The sequence below is a fragment of the Talaromyces stipitatus genome, genomic scaffold, assembly GCF_000003125.1.
Source record: "Talaromyces stipitatus ATCC 10500 scf_1105507295541 genomic scaffold, whole genome shotgun sequence".
Taxonomy (NCBI): domain Eukaryota; kingdom Fungi; phylum Ascomycota; class Eurotiomycetes; order Eurotiales; family Trichocomaceae; genus Talaromyces; species Talaromyces stipitatus.
The window spans coordinates 3,389,529-3,404,735 of record NW_002990115.1 but is presented as its reverse complement, the minus strand read 5'-3'; the positions used below and the strand labels follow the sequence as shown (position 1 = coordinate 3,404,735).

The 15,207-nt window shown below is 46.1% G+C and overlaps 6 protein-coding genes across 6 annotated transcripts, besides 1 other annotated feature; 4 read left to right on the top strand and 2 right to left on the bottom strand.

The window, feature by feature from the left end:
- Positions 1 to 645: 645 nt before the first annotated feature.
- Positions 646 to 1,942, bottom strand: TSTA_036080 (phosphomannomutase (Sec53), putative). The gene is made up of 5 exons (XM_002480771.1): positions 1,699 to 1,942; positions 1,558 to 1,620; positions 1,167 to 1,483; positions 1,045 to 1,119; positions 646 to 984 (listed from the first exon to the last, which is right to left on the bottom strand). Exons 1-5 carry the CDS (start codon positions 1,801 to 1,803, stop codon positions 735 to 737), a joined length of 810 nt encoding a protein of 269 aa, XP_002480816.1. The 5' UTR covers positions 1,804 to 1,942; the 3' UTR covers positions 646 to 734.
- Positions 1,943 to 2,015: 73 nt separating this feature from the next.
- TSTA_036070 (DnaJ chaperone (Caj1), putative) lies at positions 2,016 to 3,158 on the bottom strand. The gene is made up of 4 exons (XM_002480770.1): positions 3,082 to 3,158; positions 3,004 to 3,018; positions 2,893 to 2,953; positions 2,016 to 2,827 (listed from the first exon to the last, which is right to left on the bottom strand). Exons 1-4 carry the CDS (start codon positions 3,086 to 3,088, stop codon positions 2,230 to 2,232), a joined length of 681 nt encoding a protein of 226 aa, XP_002480815.1. The 5' UTR covers positions 3,089 to 3,158; the 3' UTR covers positions 2,016 to 2,229.
- A 527-nt stretch (positions 3,159 to 3,685) lies between these two features.
- On the top strand, positions 3,686 to 4,843 carry TSTA_036060 (uncharacterized protein; the record flags this gene model as incomplete). The annotated part of the gene is made up of 2 exons (XM_002480769.1): positions 3,686 to 4,174; positions 4,511 to 4,843. The coding sequence occupies 2 exons, from the start codon at positions 3,686 to 3,688 to the stop codon at positions 4,841 to 4,843; spliced, it is 822 nt and encodes a 273-aa protein (XP_002480814.1).
- Positions 4,844 to 5,462: 619 nt separating this feature from the next.
- On the top strand, positions 5,463 to 5,922 carry TSTA_036050 (potassium channel beta, putative; the record flags this gene model as incomplete). The annotated part of the gene is made up of 2 exons (XM_002480768.1): positions 5,463 to 5,726; positions 5,818 to 5,922. The coding sequence occupies 2 exons, from the start codon at positions 5,463 to 5,465 to the stop codon at positions 5,920 to 5,922; spliced, it is 369 nt and encodes a 122-aa protein (XP_002480813.1).
- Positions 5,923 to 6,147: 225 nt separating this feature from the next.
- On the top strand, positions 6,148 to 8,511 carry TSTA_036040 (uncharacterized protein). Its single transcript, XM_002480767.1, has 2 exons — positions 6,148 to 6,849; positions 6,907 to 8,511. Exons 1-2 carry the CDS (start codon positions 6,369 to 6,371, stop codon positions 8,463 to 8,465), a joined length of 2,040 nt encoding a protein of 679 aa, XP_002480812.1. The 5' UTR covers positions 6,148 to 6,368; the 3' UTR covers positions 8,466 to 8,511.
- Positions 8,512 to 8,739: 228 nt separating this feature from the next.
- Positions 8,740 to 13,569, top strand: TSTA_036030 (SNF2 family helicase/ATPase, putative; the record flags this gene model as incomplete). Its single annotated transcript, XM_002480766.1, has 5 exons — positions 8,740 to 8,773; positions 8,837 to 9,009; positions 9,089 to 12,311; positions 12,374 to 12,831; positions 12,891 to 13,569. 5 exons carry the CDS (start codon positions 8,740 to 8,742, stop codon positions 13,446 to 13,448), a joined length of 4,446 nt encoding a protein of 1,481 aa, XP_002480811.1. The 3' UTR covers positions 13,449 to 13,569.
- Positions 13,570 to 14,935: 1,366 nt separating this feature from the next.
- Positions 14,936 to 15,012: a sequence feature (C-rich).
- Between the last annotated feature and the right edge of the window lie 195 nt (positions 15,013 to 15,207).

Genomic DNA, 15,207 nt, shown 5'->3' with positions numbered 1-15,207 from the left:
CGATGCTAACGAGCACCTATCGGCCTTTCCGAATACAACAAGGAAGGAATAAAAATACTGCTATCGTACTCTAGGTCGATAGGCGCTGCAAATAAACAACCGATCCAACTGCCGTGTTGTTCAAAGAGGTGGAGAGAGGTAAAAAGTCGGATGTTTAAATGCGTAGTTAGCAGTTCGCGGAGGAAAGCAAGAGCTAAGGCGTAAGCAGCTTAGCTGTTTTCCTTCCTTACGGGATACGGTAAGTGGTGCCGTCAGAGGTCAGCGTGGCCGTGGCTGTAGCGTCACACGATAAGAAGTGGAATCTGCAAGGCGATGGCTGTTGATGAGAAGCTGAAACAAAAGGAATGTGAGGGAGTAATGGACATTCAGAAGTCGAAACTTAGAACCGGGAAAAAGGAAAGGGAAAGGAGAAAAAGAGAAGGTGTGGATCATGACTTACTAGTGGAGTACAGCCTGAGATTAAAGAATGACTGCGTTTGCTGCCTACATTCTCAGGCATCTATATCTATAGTTCAGGTTAATAACTTCTTCTCGTTTTATGTAGCAAGTGCCCTATCAGAACACTATGCAGAAGTTGTATGGATCATTAGTCAATTATATTCTATTACTTTTTAGTGGTCCTTCGGTATTCGCTACCATGACTGATGGTAAACAGTTGTCATGCTTTTCGCGAGTCTATCGCTGTCATCCCGACATAGAAGTCTAACAGTAAGTCGTCACCTCAGCTCTGTTATTCATAGATGGAATAATTCCTTCAGCTGCTTGATTGTATCATCGGGGTCGGTAACAGAGTGGCCGATCGTCCTAGGGTCACTGTAAATCTCGTAATCGTTCCCGCCGGGGAAGCACTTGTCGCCAAAGAAGTGAATGTCTTTATATTCGACTCCGCTGATCTCCTTCTCTGCCTCGATGTGTCGGAGACAATACGTTTTGTCCCATCCGGTGGGGAAGACGTCAAATGAGATTTGTCCACCGATGGAGTACCTGATATAAATTGTAAGTATATGGTGGAAGGTACACTTTTCGTGGGCAATGTCAACTCACGTCAAACCGTACTCCGGGAATTCTTTTCTGAGAGCTTTCACAAGAGTACTCCTTATATTGTGGACTTTATCATATCTGGAACCGTTAGTTCGTAGAAATCCACTCAAAAAAAGGATGCTTACTCTTCGAATTCGTTCCTCTCCTCAACAGTAGCGTTCCTTCCAATGGGACTGACGTTAATCATCCCATTACGGAACTCGATGAAAGTACCCCTTTTCTTCGGCAATCTAACCTCGGACAGGTATTTCAAAAGAAAATTGACCATATTCTGGTATTTTTCCTCTCCAAGCCACTGAATAAAGCTGGTGCTGGCTAGGGGTTTACCTAGACGAAATGCATTGAGCCCGTTCTCCGAGAAGCAGTAATCGAAAAGCGACGTGACGGGCACGGTGGAAGAGCCAAGTTGCTCTTGTTGTTTTGAAAAGTCTGACCCGCCCACCTAATGTTTTGCAATCATCGTCAGGAATTCCATCCTCGAAATTATTTCGAATTACAGAGTGATCAAGCACTAACATAGCCTATTGCGCATCTGTGACGAAGTTGTGAGAGTAGCGTTAGCATTTCGGTTGAGGCGCTCTGTTTCACGGAGAGGTTCAATTAGTAAATCCCCATGTGAAATGTGTTTAGAGCAAAAATTTCAGATCGATAACTTACACCCCGAGCTGGTGATAGAGTTTTATCAACATCGAAAAGGACAACGGTGCCCTTGAGAGGGCGATTCTCCAAAGGGGGGTAGATGCTGGCAGCGACCGTAGCCATTTTTTTTAAGAATCGAAGAGTGAAAGGAGTAGACCGGTTCGGAGGAAATCGTTATGGTATAATAGAGTCGATTTAGTTGTCGAATTGGTCGAGGCACAGCTTCGGAGTAGCTGCTCTCTTCGATTCAAGGATACCCCGTAGACTTTCCCGCCAGCTAAGCTACTGCGCCATGTGTTCTTTTCAAGCGGTGAGAGGGGCATCCTTATCGATAACGTTAAATAGCCCTCCACGATCAGAAGCATTCAGGATAAGTCATGGCTGCTGAGTCTAAATAATCTGATACACTGACACTATTCTGAGGAAAATAGGTAAATAATCCAAACAAAAATAACGACTAACGCTTGATGAAGCCAATGTATCGACCAAGAAGCAAACAATGCTATGCCCTCCTCCAATCTGTCCCAAAATAACCAATAATCTCCGCGCTCAACGACCTAAGGTTGTCTGGAAGACTTTCGCTGCAAGCTCACTTAGAAGCCTTGCACGGTCCGACTGTGGAAGTTCGCAAAAAACATCATAAACACTCTTTCCTTTCGCGTCTCGCACTGCGCCTAGTCTATTACCAGCCACTGCCCCCGCTAACGCACCAGGTACGTTGGCAACGATGAACCCAAGAGCACCACCACTGACCGCACCAACGATGGACCAGAATTTCTTGGTGGGCACTGATCTTCTTTGCCCATTGATATCAGTCTCATCGCTAGCCAGCCCTTCTTCGCGAAGCATTTCTTCAAATATCGAACCGAACTGATTGGAATCACGTCCTTCTCGTTCTCGTTCTGATCCACTAAAGTCAAATGATGACCATGGGAATCCACCTGCTCCGCCACGGGGGATGTCTTCGTCGGCACTCTCACTGCGGTCGCCGCCGAAATAGCTCCTTCGGGCCGCATCGTAGTCACGTCTGCGCTCTGCGTCGGATAACGTATAATAAGCATCGTTTACCCTTTGAAACTCTTTCGTGCGAGCAGCCCTCTCAGGAGAGTCTGCAGGTACTCGGTCAGGGTGAGTTCGCAAAGAAGCCCTAAAAATATATGGTAATTAGTATGCGCGACAAAAGAAGCAGAAAAAAGGGGCCCGGCTCCACACCTCTTGTATGCAGTACGAATCTCCTGCTGCGTCGCAGTAGGAGAGACTCCGAGAACTTTATCTGGTATGTATGAGCATAAACATGGTCTGCTTACGGACGACGTAGCTTACAATAATTCGGTTGACCTGATAAAATAGATGTCAGTAAGACGCAGGAAACTGCGATCAAACATTCTCGAAAACACTTACTTGCCATAGCTACCTAATGTTCCCTGAATAGGATTTGCGGCAGACCATAAAGTTTTCAAAATACGATTATATCCTTCGAGATAATTCAAAATGCGACTTTCCAGTGGGGATTAATCTGTTGTCCATTAAGATGACGTAGCGCTCTATCACATGTCTCCTGCGCCACAACTTCAGCCACAACTAAAGATATATCACGTGATTATGCTTGGACTTTCTAGGCTTCCCAGCCCCTGGCAAGCTAAAATGCAGATAGCCAATCAGAATCGGCGAATGGTTTAGGTCTCCGCATCCCAGCCACCTCGTTACAATTATTGCACACAGCTCTGTCTTACTTGCATGAATTACTTCCTTCGCCAGCTGGCCTAGATTGACGTGCATCTCAAAATCTTTCGGTCTCCATCATTGCCTGATGTTTGATAGCGGGGCCATCTGCACATTCTGATTAAAATTATCTATCGGACGGTTGTCTGATACTTACTCCTTGATAGATACAGGCGGGATCTTAGTGTGGATCAATCCTTGGGACTGGCTGAAGCTTCCCATATCGATTGTACTCAGTTTATTCCAGAATTGTTCTCACAACAAGCGCCAGAGAATCGCAACTATGGGTTGGTTTGACGGCAGCTCTTCTGTCTCAGGAAACGGATGGGTGCGCAAACGATCGCCTCATCGATCCGCTTCCATCTATTCCTCTCGTCACTCTAGACACTCGGCACCATCAATATTCAGCCTCGGCGGTGGAAGCAGGAACAGATCGACCAGCTCATTCTTCTCAACTTCGTCCTCTTCACGAAAGGGAGTCCGCCCTCGTTCTGGCTTCATTGAGCGCATGGCCCGCCGCATCAAGCGTCTTTTACGAGACATTTGGAGCTATGCTCGTCGTCACCCGATTAAAGTATTCTTTTTTGTGATCGTGCCATTGATCACCGGAGGTGTTTTGCAGAAGTTGTTAGCCATGGTTGGCTTGCGGTTACCTGCCGGCCTCGCGGGTCATCGTTCGGAATTCGAGCAAATAAGCCGTAGCGGCAACTTCGGGGGATTGGGTGGCAGTGGTGTTGGCAGCGCGGGACTTGGAGAAAGCGTTAATGGATTGGTCAAAATTGCAAAAATGTTTTTATAAATGCGCACATACCTGATCTTTTCATCTGAGATGAGACATAGATGGGTGGTCGATATTGGAGCTTGGATACCTAGGACTTTATGAATTTCACGATTACAACACACGAAAAAAGCAACAGCTCTGTAGGAGTCGTAGTCTGCAGTTATAAGCAGATCCCGGGGAAGCAATGAATATAACTGAGTTGACACTATCTCCAACCTAATGCATGAAGAACCACTGATGCGTTGTCACCTAACGAACTGGACGATTCGGCTCCATCAATCTGACGATAGTGGGATCAGAGGTGAATGATGGCTGTTCTTTAAGCAGATCACTCGCTGCCAACTGGACACATGGAAGGCGGCACCCCGCCGAACTCGTCTCATTCAGGAAGGAACACATAATGTCGGCCCCCACCAATCATATGTGGGCTACCTAGTGGGTCCGGCTTTTATTGTTAGTGCCGAATCATACAAACAGGTCGACATTATCTCGCGTCTCCCTTTGATACGTATCTTGCCTGCCATGGGTGATGCCAGCCCCAGGAAACCGGCTTCTGAACGGAGAAAGCAGCAGATTAGACCAGCTCAGAGGGGCCACCGTCAGTTCGACCCATGCATTATGATCACAATCGAACGGCTGGCTGACGTGGAGGACAGGTGAAAGGCAAAAACGGCATGTGCAAGCTCTTGAAAGACTACTGACTGCGCAAGATTGTTCCTAAATCCAGTTCCAAATGGCGCTACCTCCACTTCAATTCCATCTGAAAGTGGTGCGGCAAGCAATGCTACGAGTCACGCACAATCAACGTCTCCCCTAAAGATTTAGTGGCTAATGAGACCGGGGACACACGCGAGCTATTAGTATACGGGAGTGCCGGTTCGCTGATACAGGCGGATTCTATGAGAACACCAGACGTGTGGCTGAGAAAGCGGTTCTACGATCAATTGATTCAAGATCTACATTGTCCTTAGGCCAAGTCCATTGCTGAGGTGAGCACCATGCTCTGAAGTATATCAACCTATCAGTCAATCGGTGAGGCTCTCCGCTGCGGCTAGGGCTTTTCGAGACAGACCCACATGCTCGAATAAGCAATGCTCACCTCATCAAGAATACGTTCCAATCACTGCTAGGTCGAAAAAGTATACATATATATATGGCCAGCGTGTGCAGGATGAAAATCGTAGGTACGGACGAGGAACTTTTATCGTCTTGGGTCTTCTTTCCCGTCGCATATCTACTCCTCGTTAACCCAATCCCGATGGATCGCCAAGTCAGCACAATGGAATACAATCAGTATGACAATATTTTTGTATCCATATACGCTTGGAAGTACCGACTCCTTTACAAAGGCTTGGCCAACAGAATCGGACTACCTCGCAAGCATATATTTGATGCGATGGAGGCTAGTGTTAAAAGAATGGGCACGTATATAGATGTCTTACAGATACATCGGCTTGACCGCGACACACCCCGTGAGGAGATCATGAGAGCACTCAAAGATGTCGTTGAGAGCGGAAAAGTACGCTACATTGGCACAAGTTCTGTACGTTTTGTCCAAGAATTTTTCTGTTGCTCCAACTGCTCATCGGTGCTAATCGCACTCCTCTTATGCATTAATTGCCATCCTTCAAAAGTCCCGAAGACACTGCGATCCCTGTATCATGACCTTAATTGGCATAGGTCTGTGGAGCGGCCCCTCCTACCGAGTGCAACCTCAATACAGCTTGGATATTCCGTGATACAGCGGCCCAAATGACTCGAAGGTAATAATGGTAATTTGTCGTATCTTCACACAAACACACGCAGACAAACTCTGGGTTGTAACACAAATTACAAATAAATTACCGTGCTGCTATAAAGGCGCTACTGCTCCCCGTAGAGAGTGGCTTGTTTAGTTTGAAAAACATCCCGTTAGGGCGCTGATCTCCTCAATCTTATCCTCATCCGTCACACAATTCGGAGCATATGGACATGGTTTATTTCTCTGTTGTGTTTGAGAGGAGAAACAAGATGCCAGACCTGTTAAAATTCTTGTCTTGTTTGCCTAATTGACCGTTGAGTAGTAACCTTACGATTCTGCGAACGGCAGTGGGAATAATCCCATAGTAACGACCATTGTTCCCATTGATTGCTACATGCTTAAAAGCCGACGCTAATCAGAACAGTCACATAACGCACCTTCTCAATGGAGTTTGGCGCTCTTGGGTTGTACTTTTACTTTCCGATCCTAGTCATTGTCCTGATTCCTGTGTGGGCCGCCTACCGGTTGATCCTATGCCATGAGAGGACGCATAAATCGCCCACAATTTCGTCTTATAACGCTATAAACCCCGAAATTGATTTCACGAACAAGGGCAAATACGATGTTATCTTTTCCATTAGCAATCTGAAAAGCTACAGGTCTGCTTCTCGCATCATCGACATCATGAAGATTGCAGGCGCACTCTGTTTGAGTCTGTTCTGCTTCTACTCTTTTGTAGTCGCCTTTCACCACAATATCAATCGTGGTTTGCGCCGTCAGGCTTCCGTGACGAACTCGAGCTCCGTCCTCGTCGACTTTGAGCTCTATAAACCTGTCGAGTTTGATCCGCCTAGTCAAGAATGTGACAAAGTCGTTTTATTGATGGAACACTCATTTGGATACAGCTATGGACAACCGTTTGTGGGTTAGTATTGCCTACCATCATATACAGACCGTGCAAAATTTAATACATCAATTATAGGAAGCTTTACTCCGCCGGATTGCGATTTTGATACCGTGAGGATCAATTTTACTGTCACGTCACGAGGACGGCAGTTTGATCGTCTGGCGTTAATGTATCTGAATGATACGGAGGTTTTCAGGACATCCACAGCAGAGCCGACCACCAACGGGATTGTCTGGACATATATTAAAGAAATGTCACAGTATCTGACATTGTGGAAAAGTCCTCAAAAAGTCATTTTCGATTTGGGCAACCTGATCGACAGCACGTACACGGGACCATTTAACACTACATTAACGGCGTCGTTCACGAAGGAAAACAGCGTACGAACGGCAGACCTGATTCTCCCTATTTCGGCTCGCAGATCTGTAAATGATTCTGCGAGTGCTTTCAACGTGCCGTCCGACAATGCTACGGTTGATCTTACCTTTCCCAACAATGTACAGAGAGCGGTAGTTTCGATTTCAGCCTGTGGTCAATCGGAGGAAGAATTCTGGTGGTCAAGTGTTCTGAATCAAGACATAGACGACTTTGACTCAACCGTTGGTGTACTCTATGGATTTTCGCCCTTCCGTGAGATCCAGCTTTATATCGATGGAGTACTTGCTGGGGTCATTTGGCCTTTTCCAGTTATTTTCACTGGAGGCGTAGCACCCGGCTTTTGGCGACCTATCGTCGGAATTGATGCATTTGACCTGCGCGAACCAGAAATTGATGTCTCGCCTTTCCTTCCGCTTCTGCTCGATGGTAAAGCGCATTCGTTCGAAATCAAAGTTGCTGGGCTTAACACTCCTACCAGTAATGGCATAACTCTGTCGGAAACTGTCAATTCGTACTGGGTAGTTACGGGAAAAGTCTTTGTATACCTTGGCCATAGTGAGGATAGTATCAAGTCGACCGGCGTTCCCCCCTCTATCCATGCGCCAGATCCGGAATTCAGCTTTTCACGAAATTTAGTATCGAATTCAACAGCAAACGAGACTTTGTCATACTCGGTCTATGCCCACCGAACTCTAACGATTACATCGGGTCAAACTTCATGGATACAAGACCTGTCATTCTCTAACTATGGATATCTCAATCAAGAAGGATTGAGTCAGAGGAATATCCAGAACACTACCGGAATATCAACTGTCAAAGGTATTGGACTCAGTGGAGGTGTAGAAGAGTACATAACTACATTCAGCTACCCACTCGATGTCAACAATACATATGCCTTGACAGCGAGTTCCACGACTATTGACGCTTCTATGGATCGTGGACTATCAATATCATCCTCTGGAGGCCTCGGCATATCTACCTACACTCTTACTTCTGGTCCAGTATATCTACAAACCCGCCAGTGGGGCGATGCTCATTATTATGCGGCTGGGGGTTCTTCTTACTCATCTGGAGAGACTACTCAAGAATTTTCAGAAACTTCCGGCGGGACAACGTATAGCACTTATGTGCAAGCAGTCAATGGCACTGTAGTGACACCCAATAGTCAGGCCTTGTCATTGCCGGCGCAAAATAGTTGGTTCTCCGCCGGAGGACGTCCTAGTATTAGGAGCATTCTTGGACGAGGTCCGAACTAGTTTATATTTGTTGTAGTACATAATAGCTAAGTTTATGAAGTTCTTCATATGTGATCTCATGTATTGTCGTCCGGAGTTAAGAATTCTAGGATAAGAAAGTGGTTAGTTATCGCAGACCCACCAAAGGCTTACTTAATCTCCACTGTGGAGCGACGATAAGGAGTCACGTGAGAACTCCCCCAATATTGGACTCAAACTTCAATTTCTATTTCTTCTTTGCCTCTTTCATCCAGTTACGTTGGTCGCTCATCAGCTGGCTGTCACCGGAGCAGCTATGGCCGTTGTTACTTACAAACAAAATATTACAGGTATGATAAGCGCTGGATTCAGAAATGAGGCAGAAGTATCATGACAAGCTAACCGTTACGAAGACTCACTTGCGCAATCGATAGAAAGTTTGATTAAATCGCAAAGCGTGGAAACCGATGAACGACCGAACAAGCGTCGCAAACTTATTCAGGATGTGACAGACGATTCGTTTCAGGTAGCAGATACAACAGCTCATGATGATTATGTTGTTCTATGTCGGATCACTATCGATTTGGTAAGTTGCATTTATAGCAAGTCTCCGCGCAAGCGCGCATCATTATGAAAATGATAGCTAACCTTGAAAATTATATCAGGCGTGTCCTGGGGGGGGTTTCTCAGAGTCCCTACCCACGACCGATGGCCTACCTGTATTGCTGAAATATCGAAACGAGAAGCGCATTCTATCTTCGTCCGATCTCGAACTGTCCGATTCTCAACGCACCTCCGGCAACGACACTAATGAGCACTGGCTTGACGTTCGGACAATCAACCGAAAACAGATTTCATCTGTCCGATTAATAGAAGTTGATGTCGAAAATGTCGTCTCACATTTGTCGCTTGCCACACGCGCCACGTCGATAGACATACCCAACGGAGATAGGTCCCTCTTCTGCTATCGCGCCCGTGTCTCCTGCCAAGATTCCCATTCTTTTCGCCTGCGCGTTGATGTTCTCTGGAAAGATACTTTGTTCATTCCAGCCAATGCCAGGGTGAAAGGACCTCCGGGATTAGCTTTCGTGAAATATACACCACCTGGAGAAGGTTTGTACCGACAAACAGAACAATCTTATAAAGGCCGGGTACAGCATCCCCGATGGACACCTCGCGATTTTTATGACAACGTTCATGTTCCAGCCGATACGCCCGAGGCGTCCAGTGAGATAATATGTCCGCAGGTCAAATGCAAGCTTTATCCGTTTCAAAACCGGGCAGTGCGATGGCTACTAGAGAAAGAAGGCATGGAGCTAGATATGTACGGGAACGTAGTTCCGATGAAAACGAAGACTGCCGGGCTACCAGAGTCTTTTCAAGAGTTTACAGATGTGGAAGGGCGACGTTATTTCTCCAGCCAACTCTATAGGGTTGTGGCTACCGATATGTCTCCTTGGTACGATTCAGATAGAAACCTAAGAGGTGGTATCCTTGCTGAAGAAATGGGTCTCGGGAAGACAGTCGAGTTGATCTCATTAATCTCTCTTCATCGACGCGACATGACAGCTAGTGATAGTGACGGACATCATCCTGTCATTAAATCCCGCGCAACTCTTATTATCACGCCTCCTGCGATTCATGAGCAGTGGAAGCAGGAGCTACAAGTGCACGCACCGTCACTCACAGTCTTCGATTATCAGGGTTTTCAAGCAAATTCGAAGCTGTCTGAAGAACAGCTTCTGTCTTCACTTACAGAAACTGACGTGGTCCTGACCACGTATAATGTGCTTTCAAAAGAGGTCCATAGGGCAACTGACCCACCAAAGCGGAATATGCGCCACGAGAAACGTTTTGAAGTTCCAAAATCGCCGCTTGTGCGCATTTCTTGGTGGCGAGTTTGTCTTGACGAGGCTCAAATGATTGAAAGCGGTGTCAGTAATGCCGCTCAAGTTGCTCGTCTTATTCCTCGTGTGAATGCCTGGGCCGTAACGGGGACTCCCATACGCAAAGACATGAGAGACCTTTTTGGACTTTTGCAGTTTTTAAGATATGAGCCATTCTGCGGCTCTCTTGATCTTTGGAGCAGACTTTACAGTGATTACTACTCAGCATTTAAGTCGATAGTCAGTAGACTGGCTTTACGACATAGCAAGGAGTTCATCAGAGATGACTTGAAATTGCCGCCACAAAAACGTGTCGTTATAACTATTCCTTTCACTGCGGTTGAAGAGCAGCACTACAGCGAACTGTTTGAAAAGATGTGTGAGGACTGCGGTGTTGATCTTAGTGGGGCGCCTCTCGAGAAGGAATGGAATCCTGAATCCCAGGCCTCGATAGAGAAAATGCGAAGTTGGCTTACTAGGCTTCGTCAGACATGCCTTCACCCTGAAGTTGCTCGCCGGAACCGTAGAGCACTAGGCAGGACGAACGGACCGTTACGATCTGTGAATGAGGTACTCGAGGTCATGATTGATCAGAACGAGACTTCTATTCGTGCTGAAGAACGTTCGTTACTACTTTCGCAAGCTCGTCGTGGTCAATTACTTGAAAATGCCATTCGGCGGCGAGAGGCTCTGGAGATTTGGCAAAAGGGATTAGAACGTGCGACCCAGATGGTCGATGACTGCAGAGAAGAACTGCAAGCTGAAATTGCGAAAACTAAAAGCAGTGTCATCAGCGCATCGGATCCCGGCTCAGATAGTGAGAGTGAAAAGGATGAAGCCGATCAATCAGGCAAAAATACTCGTATCGGAGCTTGCAAATCACGTCTCCGATCAGCTTTGGAAGTACAACATGTTTGCAAGTTCTTCACGGCTAATGCATTCTATCAGATCAAGACTGATAAGACGATGACGGAACCTGATTCAGAGGAGTTCAAGGCCCTTCAGAAAGCCGAAGAAGAAGCGTACGATGAAGCGAAATTAATTCGAAAGGAAATGCTGAAAGATGTTGCACGGAAGGCCACAAAACGCATTAAAGTGCTTGACGATAAAGCAAAAGGCAATTCCTTTGTCAAAATTCCTGTGATGAAGGTTAAACTTCCAACCCTGGGAATTGAGGCACGCCGAATATTCGAGAGACTCGAAAACCTCTGTGACGCTTTGAATAAGAATCGCGAGCTGTTTAATGAATGGCGAGATACAATGGTTAAACTACTTCGGCAGTCGTTGGTTGACGAAGAAAGAACTACCGAACTTGAAGGCAACGAATATGAGACCTCAACCAAACATCAAGACGAGATGTATGTCTACATGGAGGGGCTCCGTGTATTGTTCGCCGATCGCCACGAAGCTCTTACTGGTCAAAGTAATTTTTTGATCAAGAATGAAGTCAGATTCGCGGTAAACGAGGCGCGAGAGGGAAATGGTGCGTCTCCCAAACTGTACCTTAAGCTCATGGGAACTCGTGATGGAATAAAACCGAAGCCGGATCTGGGTTCACTCCGAGGACTCATCAGCGATATGCGAAGCCTGGCGACATCGCTAGAATGGCAAGCCATGGAAGGGAGTTCACGAGCTCGAGCGGAATCCGTGATTGTTAACGAGGCCCTTGAGCGTATGAGTAAGACATCAGTCGAACAGGCAAAATCAATTGCAGTATTGGACCAGGAAGTTGAGCTGTTCAGGGATACGATGAACATCAGACTGGAGTACTATAAACAACTGCAACAAATCTCAGACACTGTTGCTCCATATGATGAAGGAAGTGTGGGCAAGCCTGTAGATCAGGCAGTTTATGATTCAAAATTGGAAATCGAACACAAGATGCAGCAGAAATTGGACAGTCTACAGTCTAAGCGACGATATCTGATTCATTTACGAGATGAGTCTGAGCCAGACGAAAGTACGCGAATGTGTATCATTTGTCAGTCTACGTTTGAAATTGGTAAGCATAAATTCCAAGTCATTGAGCTACTAGTTTGAGTTTTGAAATTAACATTCATCTAGGCGTTTTGACTGTTTGTGGTCATAAGTTCTGTAAGGGCTGTTTACGTATTTGGTGGCATCAACACCGAACATGTCCGACATGCAAGCGGAAGCTAAAGGCAAACGATTTTCATCAAATCACGTACAAACCAAAGGAGCTGCTTGTACAAGAGGAGAGAACGCCGACTAAGGTCGAATATGGACGCCCTTCGCAGAACGGCATATATTCAGACGTTAGTACGGGCATTCTGCAAGAGATCAAAGACATTGATCTACCCACCTCCTTCGGCACCAAGATTGATACGTTGTCTCGACACTTGATGTGGCTTCGCGAGCATGATCCTGGAGCCAAGTCAATTGTGTTTTCACAATATAGAGACTTCTTGGGAGTCTTAGCCAATGCATTTTCTCGGTTCAAGATTGGGTTCAGTAGTGTGGAGGCTAAAAATGGAATTCAGAAGTTCAAGGAGGATGCTGCGGTAGGTTTATAGCCGTGTCAAATACTATTTGCAATCGCTAATGGTTATTGAATCCGCAGGCTGAGTGCTTTTTACTACATGCTCGAGCCCACTCCTCAGGTCTCAACCTTGTTAATGCAACCCATGTTTTCCTTTGCGAACCTTTGATCAATACCGCAATCGAGCTGCAAGCCATTGCTCGTGTACACCGTATCGGCCAACATCGTCCGACAACAGTGTGGATGTATCTTGTGTCCGACACTGTTGAGGAATCAATCTATCAAATCTCCGTCTCTCGAAGACTGAGTCACATTGTGCAAAAAGAAAAAGAGAAACAGAAAGATCTAAACTCTCCAAGCCCTGGACTGAAGAATGGAACCACGATAGAGAATCTTACCGAAACGGCTATTGAGTCAGCTAATTCTCTAGAAATCCAGGATGCTACTTTGAGCAAAATGTTTGCTTCGGGCTCTGCAGGAGGCGAGCTGGTTGGTAAAGACGATCTTTGGCAGTGTCTATTTGGTGATGGACAAAGAAAAACCTTACCGAGTAAGAATGATGACGCCGTGCGGGAAGTCGATCGGTTCTTGAGAGGAGAGGCGGCAGAGAAGAGAAGACAAGATACAATGGATTTTTGAAATGGACACGGACGTTTACGAACTTTATGACATTATTGACTTTGTCATTCATATAGCCTGCATCTGGTGATCATTTGATGTAGTAATTTATGAGGCAACAACGCGAACAACTGTGCAAATTACTTAAACGAATGGTCAGTAAATCGGTCTCTACATTTCTTCTGTGCCTAACTTGAAATAAAATTGTAGATATAATATACGTAGGTAGTTTACCTCGAAAATGCAGCTCGCGAAGCTCCCGTGTGCTCGCGTCCTGCTTTGCCATAGCTACAAGTAGTGGACTTATAGCAGCTCCCTCCTAACCCTAATTTCATCTCTTCTGCCACAGCCTCGCTACAATACACTTTTTGTCATTTATCTTCAATATTATCAATTTTAAATAAGATAGTAGATGGCTCATTTCATGCTCATGGAGCTTATTCTAGACCAATAAATGCCAATATCAGCCCTTGGTTTCAATGCGAAGCGAGATTTGGCTATTGGCACAATTTAATAGTAGTCTTAATAGCTCCCTATTGCTATTCTTTATATAGAGAGCTGGGAGCTACATCCCCTTTCGATATAGGCTTTTGCTAGGTAAATGGCACAGGATCTCCACTTGTTAGGATTTAGTATATATAGTATTGCCTTCAGGGCGAAGAAGACATTCTGGGAGATCAGCTAGATATAATCCGTGACAGTGCGGACATCTTGGAGGGCACTGGTGAGGGTCTAAGGCTGCATAACAATTAGTATGGCTTTCTTCAGTGTGTTCCAAGAAGTCATAGGGCCGACATCGAGATGGGCGAGCATAAGAACGTGCACTATGCCACTTCCAGCAGCGTGTACACTGGATGGCTCTTGTTTTCCTGGAGAGAAAACAAGTGTTGGTGATGGTGCTAATCAGACGAAGCTGGGTAGACAGCGCTGGCTTCGTGCCTTCTAGGAAGTTGACGAACAGCTAGAAGAAAGAGTTTTAGGATTAGCAGCACTCGCAGTAGTCTCGCTAATGGATATAGACCTGAGACTTGTGGCTTCGCTAATCTCTGAAGCTAAGGATGTACGGTTAACATCGATTATGGAATATCGGCTGTTTAAAATCTGGCCATCTTCCTTGGAACGTTTGTGACACGGTATAAGACCCAGCGAGAGCTGCATTCTATCTGACAATTGACAAAGAAGGTGGAGATAATATCCCTTTGAGCTTCCAGGGCCAGGAGGGCTTCTGGAGATGAAGGGCAGAGAGCAAAATCAGTCTTCGTGGCTTAGACTTCTTTCAGCACAGCACTCCTTGAGTTCAGTTATGGTCGTAGACTGGAATAATGGCGTAGGCCTCCATTTTTTTGGCTGCGTGGTCAGCTGAAAGACGCAAAAAGAGTCGGTGGTTAGGAAGGGGTTTTTTAACTGGAGGCATAGACTTATTCATATGAGTTTTAGATCGAGTTGTGGAAGCTGATTTAGATGGAACAGCTTGGGTGACAGTCGCATAAGATGACTGATCGGGACCTGAAGGAGAACGAGAAGGAGGGGGTGAAAGGGGTAGGGGGTTAGGGGCAAGGGCAAGGAAAGGGCAAAGGGCAGGGGGCCCAGAGGTCAATGGGATGCCGCTCATGTAGGCATTAAAATGTCATTGGGCTACCGAGGCAAGGTCAGTCGCTGAGAGCAGTGAGGGCTTTCAGTAGGTGAAGTGTGAGGCCGGTAGTTTGGCTGCGATGTTTGTCAAGGAATGCAGCTATAAGGCTAAAGATCTTTTGACCATCAGCAGCTCTTGTAGTGGCTG

Coding starts and splice junctions, on each gene's coding strand:
- TSTA_036080 (XM_002480771.1), bottom strand. CDS start 1,803: ATGGCTACGGTCGCTGCCAGCATCTACCCCCCTTTGGAGAATCGCCCT. Junction 1,120..1,166: donor GAGAGGAACGAATTCGAAGA/GTAAGCATCCTT, acceptor TAACGGTTCCAG/ATATGATAAAGTCCACAATA. Junction 985..1,044: donor TTCCCGGAGTACGGTTTGAC/GTGAGTTGACAT, acceptor AATTTATATCAG/GTACTCCATCGGTGGACAAA.
- TSTA_036070 (XM_002480770.1), bottom strand. Junction 2,828..2,892: donor ATTCGTACTGCATACAAGAG/GTGTGGAGCCGG, acceptor ATATATTTTTAG/GGCTTCTTTGCGAACTCACC.
- TSTA_036040 (XM_002480767.1), top strand. CDS start 6,369: ATGGAGTTTGGCGCTCTTGGGTTGTACTTTTACTTTCCGATCCTAGTC. Junction 6,850..6,906: donor CTATGGACAACCGTTTGTGG/GTTAGTATTGCC, acceptor CATCAATTATAG/GAAGCTTTACTCCGCCGGAT.